Source organism: Artemia franciscana, chromosome 12 (genome assembly GCF_032884065.1).
Source record: "Artemia franciscana chromosome 12, ASM3288406v1, whole genome shotgun sequence".
Lineage (NCBI taxonomy): Eukaryota > Metazoa > Arthropoda > Branchiopoda > Anostraca > Artemiidae > Artemia > Artemia franciscana.
Window position 1 is genome coordinate 27,464,175 of NC_088874.1, and position 25,855 is coordinate 27,490,029.

At 36.9% G+C, this 25,855-nt stretch overlaps 2 protein-coding genes across 4 annotated transcripts in view; one reads left to right on the forward strand and one right to left on the reverse strand.

Annotated features, from left to right (window-relative positions):
- Positions 1-25,855, reverse strand: part of LOC136033939 (multifunctional protein r-like) — a 248,362-nt gene that overhangs the window by 84,960 nt on the left and 137,547 nt on the right. The gene's annotated exons all lie outside the window — the stretch shown is intronic.
- Positions 1,433-25,323, forward strand: LOC136033940 (uncharacterized). 3 transcript variants are annotated; one of them, XM_065714960.1, is made up of 4 exons: positions 1,433-1,515; positions 4,460-4,733; positions 13,586-13,842; positions 23,579-25,323. In XM_065714960.1, exons 2-4 carry the CDS (start codon positions 4,528-4,530, stop codon positions 25,195-25,197), a joined length of 2,082 nt encoding a protein of 693 aa, XP_065571032.1. In that variant the 5' UTR covers positions 1,433-1,515; positions 4,460-4,527; the 3' UTR covers positions 25,198-25,323. The 3 variants fall into 3 exon arrangements, with proteins under 3 accessions (XP_065571032.1, XP_065571031.1, XP_065571033.1); XM_065714959.1 differs by having other exon boundaries at positions 1,473-1,557; XM_065714961.1 differs by lacking the exon at positions 1,433-1,515 and adding an exon at positions 1,519-1,540.

Below are 25,855 nucleotides of genomic sequence, written 5' to 3' on the forward strand. Positions count from 1 at the left end.
GGTTGGCTGAAAAGGACAATCGTCAGCAATCTGTCATCCTTCGTCCGCAGAACGTGCCCTAGCCATCTCAACCTTCCTCTCATTACAGCCCAAGAAAGCGGAATTGAATCGCATTTTTCGTACAGCCTACTGTTTGAAATACGGTCAGTTAGCCGGGTATCCAGAACAATCGTAATTTTAAACAATCAATAGAAAAAGCTTAGAAAATCGCTGTATTAAGGTATAAATAGAGCTAAGATAGGTCCAAAGGCCAAAATATTTTGATTTTGATGTCCTTGATACTTACATAATTGAGCTAGAGCTTTTTCTCACAATTCAGAATTCAATTCAGTTCCAAATTGAACTTCAATGTTTTCAAGCAAACACATAGAAAATTCGAACACTTTTCTAGGGGAGGGAGGCGGGTTTAAGGCTCAAAAATAGTACAATTTCGCAGAAAAACATTTCAATCACTAGTTTCTTTTGGAGTTGCTTGAAGTATTAAGGACAACGAAAATGATGCCTGGTGGTTTGAATTGGTGAAGTAGAAACTTGAAACAGCCGCATATACGTTTAAAAAATAATGAAAAACCAAGACTTTAAATTCAATTGAAAAAAGAACTTTGTATGTAACTAAGCAGTCTTTAGTAGGAATGGGTACCAAATTTGAAAAAGAGAAACGTGGCTGACAAAAGAAACATATGACAAAAACAACTTAAGAAAGTGTAGCTTTCCTTTGAAGGTGTAGTTGCCTTCAGGAGTCAGCGGATTGCTAGTGTTTGATTTTTTAAAAACAGAAAGTGCTGTCAAATTTATCCTAATCAATTTTGCTCATTTATTTTTACGATTTAACTTGACAACACTGACGAAAATCTGGCACTGCCTAAAAACTTTAAAATTTTGAAACAACCAATAGAAAAAAAAAACATGATTTCCTCTTGAATAAACCTTTACGGTTCTAGGAGGCAAAAGATGTTTTTATTTGGATGTCCTTAGTACTTTAGCCCACGACTCAAACTTGTACATTTTTTTGCGTAGGAACTAAATTTAGACAAGGCTTATTCACATTGTTTTAAAAATAACATTTTGTTTTTAGGATACAAAAATACGAAAACTTAATTTCACTTTTATTCCGTTCGTCGTGAATATCGTGAACATTTATATTTTATTCAGAGAAGTAAGGTAAACCGTCAGGTCAGAAACTTGTCTATTATCTGGGGTATAGTAATAAAAAGTCAAGCTATAGATTGTTCGCTTTTCTTTCATAAGATCATTTCCAAATCACCGTAAAGCGGCAACGAAAAAATAAAATAGTAAAGGATAAACGTTTAATGACTTCCTGTGTGACAAAATCAGCAAAAGCTGATAACAAAATTAATCAGCACTGATGAAGAGCATGTGCAACCTGATGATAACCATGATAATAAACATGCGATAATAAGCAATAATGATAATAAGCAACTGATGATAAGTATGGCTCGAAATTTGGCAATCTCAGTTGACCGACTATCGTTGTTAACTAAAAAGTGGAAGCTAGTAAGTTGGTGCAGATTGTAGGGGAGTACGAAAAGGATATAAGTATTTATATATTCATTATCTATGCCCTCATACTAAGGGCCTGAGAACTAACTAAGTTTCCCACACTAATTTTGTATTAGTCTTTAGTTAATGAATGAAAAATCATGCTTTATCCAAAAAGTATTAAAATTGCAAGAATCTAGGACGAGTATGGGTAGGATATTTGGCTTCATTTTGGTAAGGGATCCCAAACCTTTTCATTAAGAAAGCATTAGACTGAGCATATAGTATACAGATATAGTGTGCATCTATCTATGTATATGTAATTATAGTATGTATCTATGCACACTATGTTTCTATATATATATATATATATATATATATATATATATATATATATATATATATATATATATATATATATATATATATATATATATATATATATATATATATATATATATATATATATATATATATATATATATATATATATATACTAGCTGTTGGGGTGGTGCTTCGCGCCACCCCAACACCTAGTTGGTGGGGGCGCTTCGCGCCCCCCCCCAAGCCCCCCCGCGCGCGCAAGTCGTTACGCTCCATTGTAGTTGTGTCCCTGTGTCCCACCTGTGAATATATATATATATATATATATATATATATATATATATATATATATATATATATATATATATATATATATATATATATAATATATATATATATATATATATATATATATATATATATATATATATATATATATATATATATATATATATATATATATATATATATATATATATATATTTAACTACGTAAAACTTGCGAATGTACAACATTCTTGGCTGTCCCATTGCCTGTGCATATAAATAGATTGTCAGGTTTACCGACTCTTGAACATGCAACATATAATTGTCCATGGGAAAAACAATTAGTATTCAGATCTATACCTCATTATTCTAATGATTGCCCTTGAGCTTGGTTGATGGTGATTGCTAATCGAACATTCCCTGTATCCCTGTCGTCATTTATATATCCCCCTGTGCCCCCCGGCGTCCCCGTTGTTGTTGTTTCCCTGTGTCCCGGTCGTCATTTGTGTCCCGGTGTCCCAGTCTGTAATTTCTCTTTGAGTGTCGCGGTCGTCATTTATATTCCCTGTGTCCCGGTGTCCCGGTCGTCATTTTTGTCCCGGTTGTCATTTTTGTTCCGGTGTCAGGGTCTGTAATTTCTCTTTGAGTGTCTTGGTCGTCATTTATATTCCCTGTGTCCCGGTCGTCATTTGTGTCCCGGTGCTTTGTTGATGGTGATTGCTAATCGAACATTCCTTGTGTCCTAGTCGCTTTCTCTTTGAGTGTCCCGGTCGTCATTTATATTCCCTATGTCCCGGTGTCCCGGTCGTCATTTGTGTCCCGATGTCCCGGTGTGTAATTTCGTCAATCAACAAACATGACGTCAGTCGACACACAAACATGACGTCACTAAACACAGAGACACACAGACAACTTATTTTTATATATATAAGATGTCCCGGTGTCCCGGTCGTCATTTGTGTCCCGATGTCCCGGTGTGTAATTTCGTCAATCAACAAACATGACGTCAGTCGACACACAAACATGACGTCACTCGACACACACAGACAACTTATTTTTATATAAAACTAGCTGTTGGAGTGGCGCTTCGCGCCACCCCAACACCTAGTTGGTGGGGGCGCTTCGCGCCCCCCCCAAGCCCCCCCGCGCGCGTAAGTCGTTACGCGCCATATTAGTTACGCGCCATTGTAGTTGTGTCCCTATGTCCCACCTGTGAATATAGATATATACATATATATATATATATATATATATATATATATCATAGCAAAAATGACGACAACTAACTTCATGACGTCAGTCGACACAGAAACATGACGTCACCTGACAGACAGACACACAGACAGACAACTTATTTTTATATATATATAGATAAGCGCCCTTCGCGCCCCCCAAGCCCCCCGCGCGCGTAAGTCGTTACGCGCCATATTAGTTACGCGCCATTGTAGTTGTGTCCCTGTCTCCCACCTGTGAACAGAGATAGATATATATATATGTTTTTAACAACATTCTTGGCTGTCCCATTGCCTGTGCATATAAATAGATTGTCAGGTTTACTGACTCTTGAACATGCAACATATAATTGTCCATGGGAAAAACAATCCGTATTCAGATCTATACCTCATTATTCTAATGATGTGTCCCTGTGTCCCGGTCGTCATTTATATTCCCTGTGTCCCGGTCGTCATTTGTGTCCCGGTATCCCAATTTGTAATTTCTCTTTGAGTGTCCCGGTCGTCATTTATATTCCCTGTGTCCCGGTGTCCCGGTCGTCATTTGTGTCCCGGTCTGTAATTTCTATTCGAACAATCCTTGTGTCCCGGTCGTCATTTATATATCCCGCCTGTGCCCCCGGCGTCCCCGTTGTAGTTGTGTCCCTATGTCCCGGTCGTCATTTATATTCCCTGTGTCCCGGTCGCGATTTGTGTCCGGGTGTCCCAGTTTGTAATTTCTCTTTGAGGTTCCCGGTCGTCATTTATATTCCCTGTGTCCCGGTCGTCATTTGTGTCCCGGTATGTAATTTCATCAGTTGATAAACATGACGTCAGTCGACAAACAACTTCATGACGCATACAGCTCAATCCTTATAATGACGTCAGTCGACAAACATGACGTCAGTCGACACACAAACATGACGTCACTCGACACACACACACACACACATAGACAACTTATATATATATATATATATATATATATATATATATATATATATATATATATATATATATATATATACATATATATATATATATATATAGGATATCTGTACATAAGGATATAATATATAGTGCATATACAGATGCTCAGTCCAAGTATGTGATTGAAACAAATTTAAACAGACTTAATATTTGTTTTGTCTATTGCAGCACGTCAAATACTAACCTGGAACTCAATTCAAAAATCATGGAAAAACTGTAAACTATTCAATCAAAGAATGGATTTTATTAGAAAATCTTCAAAATATTCCAGTAGTTCTAATAAAGAGACAAAATCGGCCGAAAAAGCCAATGAAGAAGAAAGAAGAAAAAGAATAAAAGCTTGGAATTACGAGAAGATGAAGAGGGATTTGAAAAGGAGCCCACAAGACTTTGTTTTGAACAATCTGCTGCTGTCGGTTAGGTTTTTTGGCAGAGATCCAAGGTAAATTTACTTTTACTGATAAAATGATAAATTCAGAGCAGGATATTTTATATCCAACATTATATAGTATAGTATTATAGTATTAATACTATATGTATATATATATATATATATATATATATATATATATATATATATATATATATATATATATACATATATATAGTATTATATATAGTATTAATGCTATATAGTAAAGGATAGTATTAATACATATTCTTATTTGAGGCAGCGTAAAGACTTAAAGCAACAACAATGCAAAATTTCGTTTATTTCAAAGGTCAGACCCCCTTTAAAATCAGTAGAGGTGTCTGTATAGGAGCACACAGACCCAGCCCTACGGGGAAGGGGAGAAAGAGGAGCATATACCTCATATCAACACAACCTCGTTGCCTAAAATCACCATTCCTCTATTCCTGCTTATGCCTAACTTTAAGCAAGAAACATCCGCTTTATTTAAAAAAGCCAAAACAAAATTATAGAAAAGCAAAAATTAATTTAAATTAATTTTCTAACCTGTTCATTCACCCTGAGCTCTTAATATCTCCCAAAGCTGACTCACACTTTCAGATGGAGCAATGAAACATTTTACGTAATCATTGTCTAGGAAATTTTTACCTTCCTTGTTCTTCCCATGTTCTTCCATAACTCCTTAGAAGCTAAGGAGCTCCCCCGGGAAATTTTCCTACGGTCTTAATATTTTCTCTCATAGCTCCTTACCTCTTCGTACTATGCTCCTTAGGACTGAGTCTATAAAAATAATACATATAAATGTGTATAAGGATTTGTCCAACTTTTCCCAAGACAAGCTGCATTTCCCCTCCCTGGACAAGAATCCTGGATATGGCCCTACAGAGTTGGCTGTGATGTATTATTAAAGGGACTGTTTCAAGGGTTGGCACAGAGCGTGTTTTCTTCCCTGACATTCTTTATTATCCAACATTACACCTGCAAATACCTTGCTCTTGTGAAGGAATCCAATTAACTTGGGCTTAGTTTTAATCAGCGATTGCTTGAGGATGCCCGATGTTATCTATTCTATGATATATGCGTCGGAGGATATTTACTGCTTTATAGTGGCGTCAATCGCGAGGGGGGGGGCCTATGCCCATTATGGTTTTCATCGTCTTCCTATCTTCTAGATTTTGATAAGTAACTTTTTTTGGGGGGAGGGCATTGCCACTGAAAAAATTACGGGTTGGCAGTTTCATTGAAAAAAAAAATAAAAAAAACGATAAATTTTCTCCTCCCCCTGGATATTGAAAATTCATTTTGCTCCTCCTTAATTTTTCTTGAATTAACGCCACTGCTGCTGTATTTTCCGTGTTTGTTTAGCTGAGATTATAAACTTTCTTTTTTTGTACAAAAAAGTGCACAAAAATCTTAATTACAGTCATACTGTTCATGATCTGCACGAACCTAAGGTCGCGTATTCTTAGCTGTTTCCCTTTTCTGTAAAAACTATCTCTGTTTCTCAATGGTACTTATTTTCTTGCTGATTTGACAATTTGACGCACCAATGTTATTAAATGAATGCATTAATGAATGTTCTTTATTACCCATCTATAAACAAAAAACAAGAAAACGATGGAGTACAATAAAAGAAAGGAAAAAAAAAACATATCATAAAGATATGCACAAATTACTAATAATACCAAATCTAAAATATTGCGCCCCTCCACTGGTGAGAAGGGGATTGGTTGCTCAATTTCTGAAACTGTTAGACCCGGCCTGAACCGGTTCCACCTCACCAAAACCTTAACGATGCAGCTATTCTTGAACCAATGAGGAGCCTGAAGCAAAAACTTCGCGTACTTAAAATAGCACTTTCGCAACATTCGCCTATCAGATTCAGTAAAAATGCCCCAAGACAGGGTCAAATATAGAATATGTGGGAGAGCTACACTATTATATATTCGAGATAGGGCTTCCCTTTCCAGATTAAGCTGCGATGTAACCACACTAGCATAAGCAATTCCAAGTTTGCGTTCGGCATTCCGAAGCAAAAGCTTTCGTGTATTCTTAATCGAAGATCCAATCGGGAGACCTAAATATGTTAGTACAGTGATGGGTGCCACCTCACTATCATGTGGACAGACACTAGCGGTCCCATAGCTACCGTGCAAATTAAAGAAGAGGACTTGGGACTTCGCAGCATTCCTACTTAGTCCTATTTGAAGATATCTGTCAGATAGGCTATCAATCAAAGCTCCGTTGAAGACTAGCTATTGAACGGCATGGATTTAACAGATCTATAATAAAGCACTGATGTATCCATCCCTTTTGAAATGCAACTAATAGGTAATTTTTTTTGCCACAAATGGGGAATTTTTTCCTCTTGGACTCATTATAGCCCATTAACCACATGAAAATCCTCATACTCTTATTTTTTTTTAGGTTGTTCAAGATATGAAGTTTTGGATACTAACGACATTTTCGTTAATGTTGCCTCGCTAAACTGTGGATATAATCAACATTAATTAGCTAAATTCGACAATGCTTTCTGTCCGTCAAATTTTAACATTAACAATCTGTTGATTCCAAAATTCAACTACACCTTTAGAGGACAGCTAAGTTTTCTTAATGTTTTTGGTACTTTTTGCTGACTTTTGGCTGTTTCACCTACGTTTCCTTTTTTTGTAAATACTGGCCCCCAACCAAAGACTACCAAAGGCTACATAACTGCATACGGAGGTCTTTTTCACTAAAAACTATCTCCCCATTTTTCATCATTTTTTAAGATAAATATGGTTGTATACGTTTTACCTTGCCAGTTCAAAGAATCAGATTTGATATTCACTATTCTCGGCACTTAAACAAGAGCTAAGAGCTCATATGGCACTTGTGACGAGGTCGGAAGAGCCAAGAACTCGTATGAGCGTTTTCCAAGATTTCCGCCCCCCCCCTAATGACACTGGATCTGGTCGGGATTTCATATAAGAGATCCGAGTTTCGAGGTCCTTCTAAATATGAAATTTCATTAAGATACGATCACTCTTTCGTAAGTTAAAAATTACGAAAGAGTCGGGATTAAATATAAGAGATCTGAGTTTCGAGGTCCTTCTAAATATGAAATTTCATTAAGATACAATCACTCTTTCGTAAGTTAAAAATACCTCATTTTTTCTAATTTTTTAGAATTAATCCTCCCACCCAACTCCCCCAAAGAGAGCAGATACGTTCCGGTTATGTCAATCCCGTATCTAAGACTTGTGCTTATTTTTCCCACCAAGTTTTATCCCGATCCCTCCACTATAAGCGTTTTCCAAGATTTTAGGTTCCGCCCCCCAACTTCTCCTTCACTGGATCCGGCCGAGATTTAAAATAAGAGCTCTGAGACATAATATCTTTCCAGACATCAAATTTCTTTAAGATACGATCACTTTTTCGTAAGTTAAAAATACCTCATTTTTCTAATTTTTTAGAATTAACCCTCCTACCCAACTCCCCCCAAAGACAGCAGATCCGTTCCGGTTATGTCAATCCCGTATCTAGGACTTGTGCTTATTTTTCCCACCAAGTTTTATCCCGATCCATCCACTCTAAGCGTTTTCTAAGATTTTAGGTCCCCCACTCCGACTCCCCCCAATGTCATCAGATCCAGCCGGGGTTTAAAATAAGAGCTCTGACACACGATATCCTTCCAAACTTCAAATTTCATTAAGATCCGATCACTCCTTCGTAAGTTAAAAATACCTCATTTTTTCTATTTTTTAGAATTAACCCCCTCCCCAACTCCCCCAAAAAGAGCAGATCCGTTCTGGTTATGTCAATCACGTATCTAGGACTTGTGCTTATTTTTCCCACCATGTTTCATCCCGATCCCTCCACTCTAAGCGTTTTCCAAGATTTTAGGTTCCGCCCCCCAACTTCTCCTTCACTGGATCCGGCCGAGATTTAAAATAAGAGCTCTGAGACATAATATCTTTCCAGATATCAAATTTCTTTAAGATACGATCTCTCCTTCGTAAGTTAAAAATACCTCATTTTTCTAATCTTTTAGATTTAACCCTCCTACCCAACTCCCCCCAAAGAGAGCAGATCCGTTCCGGTTATGTCAATCCCGTATCTAGGACTTGTGCTTATTTTTCCCACCAAGTTTTATCCCGATCCCTCCACTCTAAGCGTTTTCTTAGATTTTAGGTCCCCCACCCCGACTCCCCCCAATGTCACCAGATCCAACCGGGGTTTAAAATAAGAGCTCTGAGACACGATATCCTTCCAAACTTCAAATTTCATTAAGATCCGATCACTCCTTCGTAAGTTAAAAATACCTCATTTTTTCTATTTTTTAGAATTAACCCCCTCCCCAACTCTCCCAAAAATAGAAGATCCGTTCTGGTTATATCAATCACGTATCTAGGACTTGTGCTTATTTTTCCCACCATGTTTCATCCCGATCCCTCCACTCTAAGCGTTTTCCCAGATTTTAGGTTCCCGTCTCAATTCCTCCCAATGTCACTGGATCCAGTCGGAATTTAAAATAAGAGCTCTGAGATGCAATATCCTTCCAAACATCAAATTTCTTTAAGATCTCATCACCCGTTCCTAAGTTAAAAATACTTCGTTTTTTCTATTTGTTCCGATTTAACCGGCCCCCCACTTCCCCCCCCCCCCCCCCGAAGATGGTCAAATATGGAAAACGACTATTTCTTATTTAATTTGGTCCTGTTCCTGATACGCCTGCCAAATTTCATCGTCCTAGCTTACCTGGAAGTGCGTATATTAGTGAAACCAAGACAGACCGACAGAATTTGCGATCGCTATATGTCACTTGGTTAATATCAAGTGCCATAAAAAAAAAAGCACACAAACGCATCTAGTTGTTCGTGGTGCTTTGCTTATGTCATTAAATAATGGGGAACTTCCTGGCATTGTTCACCACTTCTTAGTCTTTCTTATATAAACGAAGTTGTATGATCCAGCTGATTTAGGCTGAACGGTTGTATGTCTTTGTTATTTGTTTATTTGTCTTTTTGCTTTGTATGGCTTCTTATTATATTTTTATTTTTTTAATTAACCAGAATGAAATTGTTGAACAAAAATACCGAAAATAGGGAGAGGGATTAGGAGCTGGTCTGCCACTCTTGTTGATTTTCCACAAGACGTTATTATTTCATCCCCAAAATGCTAACCTTCTAATCGTATATTTTAGCGTATATTTTTATTATTAATTTTTAACATCTTTGGATTTTCTTTCAAGCCTTGTAATGTCTCACCTGTGGATTTTGTGATTTTATTAAATTATGAGCAAAGGGCCTTATTTGGAGTTCAGAGTCCAACTATTGTCAGCACCGGAAGGATGACACTTGATGGAGCCTACAGGCATCAACACTCTCGTCTGAGGCATATGTAGGTGTCGGGGTCTTTGGGATTTCAGCTCTAACTCTCCCCACAAAACACTCGGAATAAATATTTCTGCGATCTAGATACTCATAATATACACCGATGGCTCCAATTTGATTCTTGAACAAAAACCCCAAGCGGGTTTTAGCAACCCCGAGAGAAACCCTTAATGTTATCGTCAGATAAGGATCTTCCTGATTTTAGATATATATTAAACTAGCAGAATTATCTGCCACTGACAGATAAGGAAAAAGATCTCCTCTGAGGACTTATATCCGTACATCACCCCTAGTCTAGGACAGCCTTGAATATGGCTCAACGATTCGTTATATTTTGAAAAACCCCTAATTTATTTCTTAGGCGACAGAAGGGTGTCTACTATTACTATTACTAGTAGCATACTACTACACTACAATACAAAATATTCATGAAAGGAAAATTTCGTTTGATCCGGGCCTTCTACCGGCTATTAATGTTGATTTTGGCGTGCCACACGGTTCCATCCTCGGACCGACACTGTTCAGCAACAAATTCCATATATTGGCATTACTGTTGCAGCAACTATATATATATATATATTGTTTGCTGCTATCAGTGTTGCAGCAACAAATTCCAACCCTGGAGTACTAGACTAATAATAATGCAATTTTAGTGGCTTTTGCTGGTACATCGCCTGCACGGAGCGGAGAGAGTTGGCATTGAGAGCCAAACTTGAGATTCTTATGGAAAAAATATACTTGTGGTTTGGCTCCAACTTACTTGCTCTGAATGTATTGAAATCACACTTTCTGATATCTTCCGAGGACGAAATAGATATATCCATCGTTTAGTGTACTTCAGACAACTATGAACAATTATGTCGACACCGGGAAAGATATGTGAGATTGCTTGGTGTTTTATTGGATGAAAATCTGTCTGTCAAGAAGCACATTGAGATGATCAGAGCAACAATTTCGCAAAATCTGGGCATCATTCGTAAATTAAAGCGCACATTTCCGGGATCAATTTTACATAAACTGTATTTTTCTCTGATTCGACCATATCTGACTTACTATTAATACTAGTAGTACTATTAATACTTACTATTACTATTAATTACTATTAATACTATTTGGATGTCAACATTTCCTACTCTGCTCCACCAGATTAAAGCAGCCCAACAAAAAGCTGCTGAAATTATTAAAAAAACAAATTTGCAATCTCAACATGACCTCCCAACTACAGACGCTCTGTATACTATATCGTGTGCAACCCTATTTTTAAGTTCCTCCATGCTGAGTTGCTTAGGTGCTTTGAATCTTTTTTCCAAGATTTCTTGCAAGACAAAAATTCGTATACGCTTCGAAATAGAAACCAGATGAAAATTCCGCAAACGAAAAGAGTCTGGTCTGATTTTAATCCTTCCGTCGCGTGTCCTAAAGCATCGAATACACTCCCGGATGAAATCCGAGGCAGTCATTCGTTTGGTACTTTCATATTTCAGCTCAAGAAATTTCTTATATTAAAATATAAATGGATATTTAAAGTATGAAATATGACATTGATTAGTTTCAATTTGAATAATTTTATTTTTATTAAACTTATTATTATTATTGTTATTGTAAATATTATTAACATTATTATTAATATTATAACAGAGGCTTGGATGGTAGCTGTCTTTGCCCTAGGTGCTGGATGGGGGTTAAAGGATCGATAAGTTATAAATATCACGACCGATCAATACAAATCCTTGGTCAATCAAGGATTGGTGTCTTCTCTTGTGGCTTGAATTTTTTGTATTATTGTATTAATTTAATGAAGTAAACCCTTTTGTTTATTTGTTTTAAATTTAGTGTTATTTAGCCTCCATATTGCGGGCCATGGAGCCTTATGAAGGCCATTGTTAAAGTGTTCTTGTAAATATCTGCTGTAGTAATGAAAGGAATTGAACTGAACTGCGAGTACTTGCACCATTTAGTGAAGCATTTCTGTGCCTCATCTAAGCTAAAAAAAAAAAAAAAAAAAAAAAAAAAAAAAAAAAAAAAAAAAAAAAAAAAAAAAAAAAAAAAAAAAAAAAAAAAAAAAATACTGATCCTCGATGATCATGAAATCACATATTTTGGTAAATGCAACATAGCAAAGGACAATGGCATTGTCCTTCTTACTATTCCTCCTTATAGTAGCCATAGGCTACAGCCACTAGACGTTAGTTTCAATTCCCATTAAAAGCTCAGTACAACAGAGTGATGGAAAATTAAATGCTAAGCAATCCGGAAAATACCATCACCGTCTACAATATAGCAGGATTGATTGGTATATCCTTCCCACGGGCATGCACGTGGTATACCCTTCCAATATCCAGAGTGGATTTGCCAAATCTGGTATTTGGTATCTCAAACCGGACGTCTTTACCAAGGAAGATTTTTTGTTTTTGTATGTAAGTGACAGTCCAGGCATGTCTAATGAAAATGAAAAAGACAAGCCTCAAGGGCTGCCCAAGTATGCATACCCGAAAATGGGTATTACAGGCTTAACTGACAGTGAACAACCTTCCTCTTCCATTATCACTCCAGAGCAAGTCAGAACTTTTGCAAAAGCTGTTCCTAGTAAAAAATCTACTAGGGGAAGGAAGTGTGGCTCAACAAAAGTATTAACTGATACTCCAGTTAAAAAACAAATTGAGGCTGACGAGAAAACAAAAACTGAAAAAGAAGCAAAGTTGCAAGGCCAAAAGCAGTCCAGAAAGTAGCGGTGAAAAAATATTACAATATTATTTGGAGAGCAATCAAAGTTTTTCCATGAATGATGACAACAATAACTCATCTCTTTACCTAGGATAGGAAGAAAATGAGCAGCCTACAGAGGACGGAGTATTTGATACTATTGTAAAGGGAGATTATGTGAAAGTGGTGTATGAAGGGTAATGTTACCCTGGTGGTATTCAAGTAAAGAGTCATGACTCAGCTAAAATAAGCGTATTAGACATGACAAGAATACGTAAATGGAAGTGGTCTGAAAAGGAAGATTCCAGGATCTATCTTCGCGAGGATATTTTGAACAAGATCTCACACCCAGTACAAACCCCAGTATATATATATATATATATATATATATATATATATATATATATATATATATGTCTGTTATATGTTATTATATAATAACTATCTGTTTATATTTTATTTTCATGAATCTAAATTTAAGTGGATTCAGCTAGACTTACTCACTAAGCACATAAATACTAATTCATATCTCCTTATCTTCTAAAAAGAAACAGAGACCCATCAATTTTCCCAAAACAATATGGAGCCGTTTTCGAGAAAAAACACATATATACATATACAATTATTTTTCACTTATAAAGATAGTATATATGTAAATGTAATATCATATATATATATATATATATAATAATAATAATAATTATCTATTTTATATATTATTTTCATGAATCTAAATTTAAGCGGATTCTGTTATTCTTACCAAAGTAGCACACAGATACTAATTCACATCTCCTTATCTTCTAGAAAGAAAAAGAGACCCAGCAGTTTAGAAAAAGGAATCAATAAGGAACATCGTGATATTCCAAATAGCAGTGAAATTACTGATAAAGACAGTAACTTCTACAAAGAAAAAATTTTGAAATTAATGACTGCACCACAAGATTTTATTTTAGAAAATAGAGTGGAAATTTACGAAAAAGATAGAAGAATATCATACGGCACCAGCGGTGATGGTGGCAATAAGCTAAAGGTTACCATGGAATTCGACACGTCGTCACCAGGTGAGAGTCTGTGAAATTATGCATTTAGCTTCAGAACTAATAGAGCCTCACGCCAAGGGAACAAGCCTAAGAATGGTTTGGGCGTTTGACCTAACTTGATAAAATATAATCCACTTAATATTCATACCTTAAACTTTTACAGTTTAATATCAATATCCTTACGCATTTAAAGCTAAAACTAATATTTCGAGGAACTCTAATGAAAATAGTAATATAGAGAGTATAACAATTCATTGCCCAGCCCGCCCTAGACTTTGAAAAATTTTTGTGGTATTTTCATAGGCAGTGCAATAGCGCTGCCTAAGTAAAGAACGATGCTGGCACAATGCATTATTTGTTTTGTTTTGCTTTTTATGGCACTTGGTATTAACCAAGTGACATATAGCAATCGCAAATTCTGTCGGTCTGTCGGTCTGTCTGTCGGTCCCGGTTTTGCTACTTTAGGCACTTCCAGGTAAGCTAGGACGATGAAATTTGGCAAGCGTATCAGGGACTGGACCAAATAAAATTATAAATAGTCATTTTCCCGATTTGAACATCTGGAGGGGGGGGGAGTGGGTGGCCGGTTAATTCGGAAAAATAGAAAAAATGAAGTATTTTTAACTTATGAGCGAGTGATGGGATCTTAATGAAATTTGATGTTTGGAATGATATTATGTCTCAGAGCTCTTAATTTAAATCCAAACCGGATCTGATGACACTGGGGGGAGTTGGACGGGGGAAACCTAAAATCTTGGAAAACACTTAAGAGTGGAGGGATCGGGATGAAACTTGATGGCAAAAATAAGCACAAGTCCCAGATACATGATTGACATAATCGGAACAGATCCGCTCTCTTTGGGGTAGTGGGGGGGGGGGGTAATTTTGAAAAATTAGAAAAAATGAGTTATTTTTAACTTACGAACGGGTGATCGGATCTCAATGAAATTTGATATTTAGAAGGATATCGTGTCTCAAAGCTCTTATTTTAAATCCTGAACGGATCTGGTGACATTAAGGGAAGTTTGGGGTGGGGGAACCTAAAATCATGGAAAACGATTAGATTGGAGGGATCGGGATGAAACTTTGTGGGAAAAATAAGCAGAAGTCTTACATACGTGATTTACATAATTGGAACGAATCCACTCTATTGGGGGGCGGGGTTAATTCTGAAAAATAAGAAAAAATGACGTATTTTTAACTTACGAAGGAGTGATCGGATCTTCATGAAACTTCATATTCAGAAGGACCTTGTAACTCAGATCTCTTATTTTAAATCTCAACCGGATCAAGCGTAATTGGAGGGGGCAGTTAGGGGGACCGGAAATAGTAGAAAATACTTAAAGCGGTAAGATCAGGATGAAACTGGATGGGAAGAATAGAAACCTGTCTAAGATACTTGACTGACGTAACCGGACCCGATCTGCTCTCTTTGGTGGAATTGGGGGGGAGGAGGGGGGTAATTTTGAAAATTGAGGTATTTGTAACTTACGAAAGGGTGACAAGATCTTAATGAAATTTGATATTTAGAAAGATCTTGTGCTTTAAAGTTCTAATTTTAAATTCCGACCAGATCCTGTGACATTGGGGGGAGTTGGAGGGGGAAACCGGAATTCTTGGAAAACGTATTTTTATCTTACGAATAGATGATCGGATCTTAATGAAATTTGATTTTTAGAAGGAATTCATGTCTCAGAGCTCTTATTTCAAATCCTGACCAGATCTTTTGACGTTGGGGGGAGTTGGAGGGGGAAATCTTGTAAAAACACTTGGAGTGGAGGAATCGGGATGAAGCTTGGTGGATATAATAAACAAATGCCCTTGATACGTGATTGACAGAATCGTACTGGATTCGCTCTCTTTGGGGGAGTTGGGTGGCAGGGTTCAGTGATTTTGCGAGTTTGGTGCTTCTGGACGTGGTAGGACGATTAAAATTGGTAGGCGTGTCAGGGAGCTGCACAATTTGACTTGATAAAGCCGTTTTCCCAGATTCAACCATCTGGGGGGCTAAAGGGAGAGGAAAAATTAGAAAAAATTAGGTATTTATAACTTACGAGTGGGTGATCGGATCTTAATGAATTTTAATATTTAGAAGGACATCGTGACTCAGAGCTCTTATTTTAAATCCTGACCGGCATTAAGCCTCTTATTTTTCTTTTTAAATCAATCTATTGATTCATAGAATTTTGTTAGAGCTCATACCATATGATCTCTTGGCTGTTAGCTCTTCTCGCCTCGTCACAAGTGCCATATGAGCTCTTAGCTCTTGTTGTTTTTTGTTTTGTTTTTTTTTAGACCAGGGCACTCCGTATAGAAGGAGTTGTCATTGAAACTTCGAAAACGGCACATTCGATTGGAAATCGAGAGGGCTACTGACCCTTTTAATAGTCGAAAGTGATTGTAGGGTAAAAAGCCCCTCTCGCAACCATCATTTCCCCAAAAACATCCAATCAGAATTTTGAGATAGACATTTTGTTGAATGTAGTTGAATCGTCTGGAAATTATGTCTTGGAGGATGACAACCCTATACGATCCTCAGTGCAAGATTTTTAATAGAAAAGGCGGTCGTATAAGCTTCAGAGGGGGCTCATTGGATCCATAATTAGAAGTCCTAGTGCCCTTTTTAAGAGTCAAGGTGATTGGATTGGAAGGCAGCTATCCTCCCTAAACGTCGTGTTTTCCCGAAATGCATCCAATAGAAATTTTGTGAGAGTCATTTTATTCAAAATAGTCCGAAGATCATATAAAAAGGCTTTTGGGGTTGGAAAAACCCCAGAGTCAGAAGGAAAGGGTTGTAAATTATGCTCCGGTGGCATTTGAGGTTTTTATGGCACTTGGTATCTACCAAGTGACATATAGCGATCGCAAATTATATCTGTCGGTCCCGGTTTTGCTAGTTTAGGCCCTTCCAGATAAGCTAGGACGATGAAATTTGGCGGGAGTATCAGGGACCAGACCAGATGAAATTAAAAATTATCGTTTCCCCGATTCGACCATGTGGTGGTGAGTGGGGGGACAGTTAATTAGGAAAAAATAGAAACAATGAGGTATTTTCAACTTACGAACAGGTGATCAGTCTTAATGAAATTTGATATCTGGAAGGATATCGTGTCTCAGAGCTCCTATTTTAAATCCCGACCAGATCCAAAAACATTTGGGGGAGTTGGAGGGGGAAACTTAAAATCTTGGAAAACGCTTCGAGTGGGGTGATCGGGATGAAACTTGGTAGGAAAACTAAGCACAAATCCTGGATACTTGATTGACATAACTGGAACGGATCCACTCTCTTTGGGGGAGTTGGAGGGAGGGTTAATCCTGAAAAATTAAAAAAAATGAGGTATTCTTAAGTTACGAATGAGTGATCGGATCTTAATGGAATTTCATTTCTAGAAGGACCTCGTAACTCAGATCTCTTATTTTAAATCTCGACCGGATCCAGTGTCATTGGTGGGGTGTTGGGGGGGGGGGGGGTCGGAAATCTTGGAAACGGCTTTGAGTGGAGAGATCAGGATGAAAATTGGTGGGAGGAATAAGCACAAGTCTAAGATACGTGATTGACGTAACCAAACCAGATCTACTCTCTTTGGGGGATTAAGGGGGGGGAATTCGGAAAAATTAGAAAAATGAAGTATTTGTAACTTACGAACGGGTGATCAGATCTTAATGAAATTTGATAATTAGAAGGACTTTGTGTTTCAGAGCTCTTATTTTAAACCCCGGCCAGATCCGGTCACATTTGAGGGCGTTGGAGGGGGAGCCAGAAATCTTGGAAAACGTGAAAATTGAGGCATCCTTATCTTACGAATGGGTGATCGGATCTTGATTAAACTTGATATATAGAAAGATCTTATGTCTCAGATGCTCCATTTGCAATTCGAATCGGATCCGGGGACATAGGGGTTGGAGGGGGAAACAGAAATCTTGGAAACCGGAAATGTTGGAAAACGCTTTGAGTGGGGAAATTGGGATGAAACTTGATGGGAAGAATAAGCACAAGTTATAGATACATGATTGACCTAATTGGAACGGATCGGTTCTCTTTGGGAAAGCCTGGGGGGTGTTAATTTGGAAATCAGATCTTAATGAAATTTGATATTAAGAAGAAACCTATGCCCCAAAGCATCCCGATCCAATCCCGACCAGAGCTGTTGACATTGGGGGGATTTGGAGAAGGAAATCGGAAATCTTGGAAAACGCTTAGACTGGAGAGATCAGGATGAAACTTGATGGGTAGAATAAGCAAATGTCATTGATACGTGAGTGACGTCATCAGACTGGATCCGCTCTCTTTGGGTGAGTTCGGGGTGGGGTTCAGTGCTTTGGCGAGTTTGGTGCTTCTCTAAGTGCTAGGACGATGAAATTTGGTTGGCGTGTCAGGGAGCTGCACAAATTGACTTAATAAAGTCGTTTTCCCCGATTCGACAATATGGGGAGCCGAAGGGAGAGGAAAAGTTAAAAAAAATGAGACATTCTTAACTTAAGAGTGAGAGATCGAATCTTAATGAATTTTGATACTTAGAAGGAACTTGTGACTCAGAGCTCTTATTTTAAATCCCGACCGGCATTAAGCCTCTGATTTTCCTTTTAAATCAATATTTTGATCCTTAGAATTTTGTTAGAGCTCAAGCCATATCAGCTCTTGGCTCTTGGCTTTTCCGGTCCCGTAACAAGTGCCATATGAGATCTTAGCTCTTGTTATACAAAGGATTGTTGTATAAGCTTGAGAAGAGTCTCATTTCCCTTTTCCCTTTTAAGAGTCAAAAGTAATGAAGGGCAAGTAGTCGCCCCACCTACCCCTCTTTTAACCAAACGTGTCTGATTGAAATAGTGAGATAGCCAAAATTGTTCAAAGAAGACATAAAATGCCTTCAGAATTGACACTACCCCCTAGACCCCAGGGGCAAGGTTTGTAAGTTATTCCCTAAGGTCATCTAAGGTTTTTATGGAATGGGTGGTCATATAACCTTCAGATGGAGCTCATTTGATTCGAAATTAGAAGCCATAATGCCCTTTTTAAGAGTCAAAGGGAATTAGAGCAGCCAGCCCCCCTCCTCCATCAAGCTCATCATTTTTAAATAAACATCCAATCAAAATCTTTCGATAGCAATTTGGTCAGAGTAGTTGAAGTGTTAGGAAATTATGTCTTTGAGGATGATAAGCCCACCTGCCCACGGCCATCCGGGCAAGGGTTGTAAGTTATGCCATGGGGGCATATAAGGGTCTTATGGAAAGGGTGGTCATAAATACTTCGGAGGGGGCTCATTGGATTGGTAATCAGAAATTCTAGTGTCCTATTTGCAAGTCAAAGGGATCAGAGGGTAGTTATTCCCCTCCCAAACAGACACATGTTGTGTTTTTCCGATCTAATAGAAATTTTGAGATAGCCAATTTATTCAAAATAGTCCAAAGATCATACAACAAGGTTTTGGTGTTGATAAAAACCACCAGAGTCTGGAGGCGACGGTTATAAATTATGAGCTGGGAGTATTTAAAGTTTTTATGGAAGGGATGGTCGTGTAAACTTTAGATGTGGCTCATTTGGTTGAAAATTGGCAGTTCTAGTTCCCTTTTAAGAGTCAAAAGTGATGGAGGTCAACTAGTCCCCCTTTCCAACTACCCGTCTTTTCGCTAAGTGTATCTGATTGAAATTGTGAGATAGCCATTTTGTTCAAAATAGTCCAAAGAACATATAACAATGCCAAGGTTGAAAACCCCCTAGAGCCCTGGACCAAGGGGTGTAAGTTATGCCCTGGACCAAACCCCCCACCCCCACCCCCTCACCAACGTCCATCATTTCCCTAAAAAAACACCCGAACAAAGTTTTGAGACATCTATTTTTTTCAACATTGTTCAAAAATTCAGTAATTATGTGTTGGAAGATGTAACCCCCCCCCCTTTCCACTGCTACTGCTTCAACTGCTTCCACAACTACTACTACTACGAATCCTACTTATCCTACTTACAACTCATACTTTCCAAAAAATTTTCAATCAAAATATTAAGCCGACCATTTCTTTCACATAGCTGAAGGGTCTAGTAGCTATATCTCTAGGGTTATTGGGTAGTATGATGGTTGCAAATAAGACATCTCTGCCATATCCCAAGGACAATTGAGGGTAGTAAGTTCAAACTTTCATCGACATTTTTACACTTTTATTGCTACTTCTTCTTTTACATTTAACTGAATCAAAAGAGTGTAAGTGTGTCCATGCTGTTAAAGAGCATAGATAGAATTTTTGCGAGTGGTATACAGCGTTATTTTTCTGGTCAACTAGAGGAGGTATAAAACTAAATTAAACACTCGTATTTGTGTCAAGATTTTCAAAAGAGTAAACGTTGTTAACTATTGCTGAAAAAGTTTCCTTAGCACAAAAATAGCAGGCCAAACTATAAATTCTTAAAGGAAAAAGCGAGAAGATTTAAACTATTGTTTTCTTTTTCCCTGAAAAGAACTTCGTCAATACAAAACGGACAGAAATTAATTTAAAAAAAAAAACGTTCCACAAACTGAGTCTTTCAAAGAAAAGTAAAGAACTCCATTAAATCAAAAATTACCTTAAAAAAATACCTTTCTTTTGTATTTCTGTTTAAAAAATGAACAAATTTGGCGTCCTGGATTTTTTTTTTTGGGGGGGGGGTAGAATTGCCAAGTGCAATTTTGTTAATTAACGCCCCTGTGATGGTGATCCTAAGCTAAAAATTACCATGAATCACTATCAGTCTGATATGGATCCTGAATGAAGTTTTAGTTACCATGAATAGCTATCAGTCTATGGTATCAAACAGTTCCTGGTAACGAGCTGTAGTAAGGAGCGACCCGGCTCAATAATAACCAAAAATCTAAAAAACGGAATGTTCATACCAATAGATAAATCAAAAGCATCAGTTTTTTACGGTGATTTTCAATATATAAGTTTCACCAAGTTTAGTCTAATCAATTAAAAGTTACTAGTCTGAGAAAATTTGCCTTATTATCGAAAAAAGAGGGAAACAACCCGTAAAAGTCATAGAATCTTAATGGAAATCACACCATCAGATTCAGAGTTTCAGAACACCCTAATGTGGAGGTTTCAGGTTCCGATCTGCAAAATGTGGAATTTTGTATTTTCTGTCAGAAGACAGATCAGGGATGCGTGTTTTTTTTTTTTTTTTTTTTTTTTTTTTTTTGTGATCATATCCACCAGGTGGTCCTAGGATGTCACAACATGGCTAACTCTAACGGAAATTAAAAGTTCTAGTGCCCTTTTTAAGTGACAAAAAAAATCCCACGTTCATTTTTTCCCAAAGTCACCGGATCAAAATTTTGATATAGTCATCTTGTTCAGCACAGTCGGAATATCTAATAACTATGTCTTTGAGGACGACTTAATAGCCCACAGTCTCCAGGGAAAGGGCTGCCAGTTATGAACTTCGCCCTTGTTTACGTGTAGTAATGGTTATTGGAAAGTATACAGACGTTTTAAGGAGGAATTTTTTCTGGTGGTGGGTGAGGGGTCGGAGGAAGGGATTATGTGTGAGGATCTTTCCATGGAGGAATTTATCATGGGGGAAGAGAATTTCCATGAAGGTGGCGCGTGCCTTTCCATTACTATTTAAAAACAATGAGAAAATAGAAAAAAACAAGCTTTTTTTAGCTGAAAGTAAGAAGTACCTTTAAAACTTAAAACAAATATTATTACGTATATGAGGGGGTTAGTCTCCTCCTCAATACCTCGCTCTTTATGCTAGAGTATTTTTAGTAGTTTCAAAGGAGCTATTTATTCTAATTAGACGGCCTTTGTGATTCAGGAGTCATTCTTAAACAATTGGAACAAAATTCAAAATTTAGTGTTAAGAGCAAGGTATTGACGAGGGGGCGAACTCCCTCATATACGTAATAAAAATATACAAATATAGATGTTCGATAGGTAAGTTAATTCGTAAGTTACGTACATTTATTACTAATAGAAACTTTCGTAAATAAAATTATAAGTTCTACTGGCCTTTTTAAGCACCCAAAAATTGGAGGGAAACTATCCCCCCTCCCCTACCCTTTTTTCTAAAAATCGTCCGATCAAAACTTTGAGAAAGCCATTTAGCCAAAAAGAAAAAAAAAATTGAAATGCAAATTTTGTTTTAATTATCCATGTACGGAGAGCCAGAATCAAAACCTACATTAATTCAAAAACATTCAGAAATGAAATAAAACTTAAAACAAACAGGGATTATTCCGTATATGAAATGGGTTTCCCCTCCTCAACGCCCCGTTCTTTGCGCTAAGGTTTGACTCTTTATCACAACTCTACTTTTTAAAATAATAAAGACATTAGCGTGAAAAGCGGGATGCTATATGATTTTAAACTGGATTTTGGTTTATTCTAAGTAAACAAACCAAAATCAATTCTCCACCAAGATGACAGCAATAGATGCTAAAAAAAGAATGTGGCATTTTTTTTTTCTTTTTTTTTATCATAAGTAAGACATGGTTGCGAGATGATAGATGAGGCTCATCGAAGTGTAGCTCGTAAACGCTTCCTAGATACAGTATCCTGAGAATTACACCGGGTAGAAGCTATGCACCTGATATGCATAATTTTTGTTGTTCTTATTGTACTTTCTCCAACATAACGAGAAGATAAGAGCTGTGGCTTTCTTAACCAGGACAGGTCTTTTACCGAGAGTACAGAAGATTTGAGCTCCAAAATATAAATAACTACGCTAAAATCCCTGGTAAATGATTATGGCATTTTAGGCAATTAAATTGGATTAAACCTAAAAGTTTGTAAAGTATCTATTAGTTCAGACAAAAATTGAACTTGTTTTTTGTAACGGGGAGTCCTCCTCCGTCTTTACAAAGTACTAAAACTTTTGTTTAGCAAATTGGACTTTTGGCCTGTTGATGGTCCTCGCTTCGTTCAAGTATGATCAAAAATTGAACCTGCTCCACCTGGACAGTAAATCAAGCATGAAACCCACCTCCCCACTCGCAAACAAACCTCACTTGCATCAGTCAACAGCTCACATCTTCGGCCCTCGCGAAGGGGTCACTTCATTTTACTTCCTTTTAGTTTTCTTTTATGGACTTTTCTTTTTACTTTGTTTACTAAAAAACTAATAAACCCATGTTTTTGTGTATATGTACATGTAGAAATAGCCTATATATGTATATGCATATGTCTATACGCACATATATATATACCCATCTTTATATATTTAGAGATTAAACTCAGTTTACTAAGTATGCTATATAGGTCAAATTTAAAACAGGTACCCGTTTTGTAATTAGAGGTCGCAAATTTGGAGCCATCAGTGTCTTCCAAAAATATTTTATTTACTTAAAAATTATAATACAATTAATATTTCAAAAGAGCCAAAAATTGGTTGCATCCTCATTTTTTATTTTAATTTTTTATTGTTTAATTATTTTTTTAGCATCCATTTCATCCAGATACAGCCAGAGAGGGGAGCTAGGAAACGAAATGAGGCTTAAAAATACATCAGGAGGAAAATTAAAAATACTTCCATTTAAAACTTGGTAAAAGCAGGAATCTTGGTAATATCCCCTTCGCAATCCCTGGGATAATTTCCTAGCGGACATCTTGTTTCCAGAACATACTGTTATACACTGCAAAGAGTGTTTACGACTCTTCCTCCTCTCGCCGACTTTAAATATTTTCCTAATCCCTTGCTTAAAGTCACTTACTTTGTCTTTTATCTAACATTTTAGTAAACTAATTTACAAGAAAAAACCTATTTGTAATGAACTAAATAATTCCAGGATTTTTCTTACTATGCTGTGAGGATCCAAATAAAAACACGAACGAAGAGGAAGAAACCACAGCAAAGCCTGAGAATTTTAAGGCACTTGGGGCAGATGGCGTTACTTCCAAAACAGAAACAAGACATTTCCTCCGAGTTCCGTTAAGCCAAAAAGGAGAATCAAAGAGGTCAAGTCTAGCCTTAAGCCTACCAGAGATAGAAATTCCAGCATTCTGGGAAGAATGTAAACAATCTAACAACATTTTCTCAGGTTCAAGCAGTGTACCCCGAATTCATCCCGTATGGAAAGTGAACACCAGTGATAACGTGTCTTATTACGTGAATAACTCGTCAAATTTAGCTAATAGGAGAGTGAGTGAACAATCCAATAGTTTATACCACAATTTTTCAAATTTGATAAAGGAAAGAAAGATTTTAGTTGTAGATGGTAAGTTAAATACCTCACTGCAACCACAGACTAAGCACTACTTATCCTCAAAGCTATATTTTGAAAGCTGTGAAGAAAATCGAATGATGAAAACGGTTCGATTCGCCCAAACAAAAACCTCTTCCAAAGTTATTCCGATTTTATGTCCTGAAACTTTAAAGAATAATTTCCGCTTGGGAAAAAAAGTTCATGACACATTTACTGGACTTACCACCAAGTGGCCAGATTCAAAGACATTAGAGCTAATAAAAAAAGAAAAATATTATCTACAGCCAATCGGTGATTTGATGCATGGGAGGCCAGTAGTGAATCACGAGAATCAATGGGAAGTATTAACTGACAGTGCCGACCAGATATTGGTAGCGAGTTTTAACTACGCACAGGTTCAGATTTTATATTGGTCTTATTTCTTATTAAAAAACAACCACAGTGACTTAGAAGTGATAGAACTTAAACATATTTTAGTGACTCTATATCATATTCTGGAAAATTGCCATTCTAGTTTGACCGAAACCTGTATTGGAGATACAGTATTGCAAATTTTCGAGAATTTATTATCCTATCTAAGAAATCGATATTTACCAGATTATTTTATTAGAAATAAGAACTTGTTCCAACCTATTCCAGTAGAAAGAATTCGCAAGGCAGAGATCAAAATGACTAGTGTTGTGAAAAATGTGCTCAATTTTGTATTTGAAGCTCGGAAACGATTAGACCAGTCTTTACACATAGCACCTGATTTTGAAAAACTTTTCCTTATTCTTAATCACCAAGCTTCTGAGACATCTATTCAACTGAATCCGATCTTTAGTGAAGATGCCAGTATTACTCATGCAGAAGAAGAAGAAGAAGACGGGTTTTGGAGTTTTAAAAACAAAAATGTACTACAGGAAGGATACTTGAAGGCTAAAGACACAAAGAAAAAAGGGAAAAAAGTAGAGTCAAATGAAAAATTAGACAAAAAAAAGGGACAAAAAAATGTGATTCGGAAATCTATCTCACGTAGTGATGTTAAGAAAATAATTGACTTTTTCTTGGGACATTTTCTAGGGATGAAGCAGGAGAAAGGAATTAGTTCCAAAGAGATGAAAGTATTGAGTGACCACTGTGACAATTTAAAGAAACTTCTAGAAAATTTCGATTCATTGAAAATCCACACATTCGGTAAGATACCAACTGGACGACGATGATTCAAACCGAGTGATAACTTATTCCGTGTAGAATTAACCATAATATTATAAACAAGTTATAATCTCATTTGTAAGAATTTTGTAAGAAACTTGTAAGAGTACCTCAAATATATGTATGTGTCTGCGTTTTATGAATCATTACCACCCAGGACTACGCATAAAGGTGTATAATCTTTGAAGACAGTGGGGCACAATTTTTTTTTTTTGGGGGGGGGAAGGCTAGGGCCAATGGTTTACTTATATTTGAAAAAAGACACTTTCCTTTATTACCATCTAGAAAAAATAAAAAATGCCCCCTTCATCAGATTTAAAAAATGCCTTTTGTTATATCCTCGTGACAGAAAAAAATACCCCCCCCCCCCCCCCCAACAAGGGTACCATTTCACAAAACCCAATATCAGAGACAAAATAAATTAATATTAAGTTGAAACAATAAACTAATTGAAAATTCGCCTAAAAGTCAAGAAACAAACAAAAGACACAAAATCCTGCCCAAGAAAAATATTTCAAAATTCTAAATAAAGGAGTAAAACTGAACCATGTAGGCAATACCAATAGAGATGATGTAATGGTTACATGTTGATGACCTCTATTCACAATGAAAAAAAGATTAAAGGGCGTTTCTACAAATTTCGTTAAGCTCGGCAGCATCTGAGCA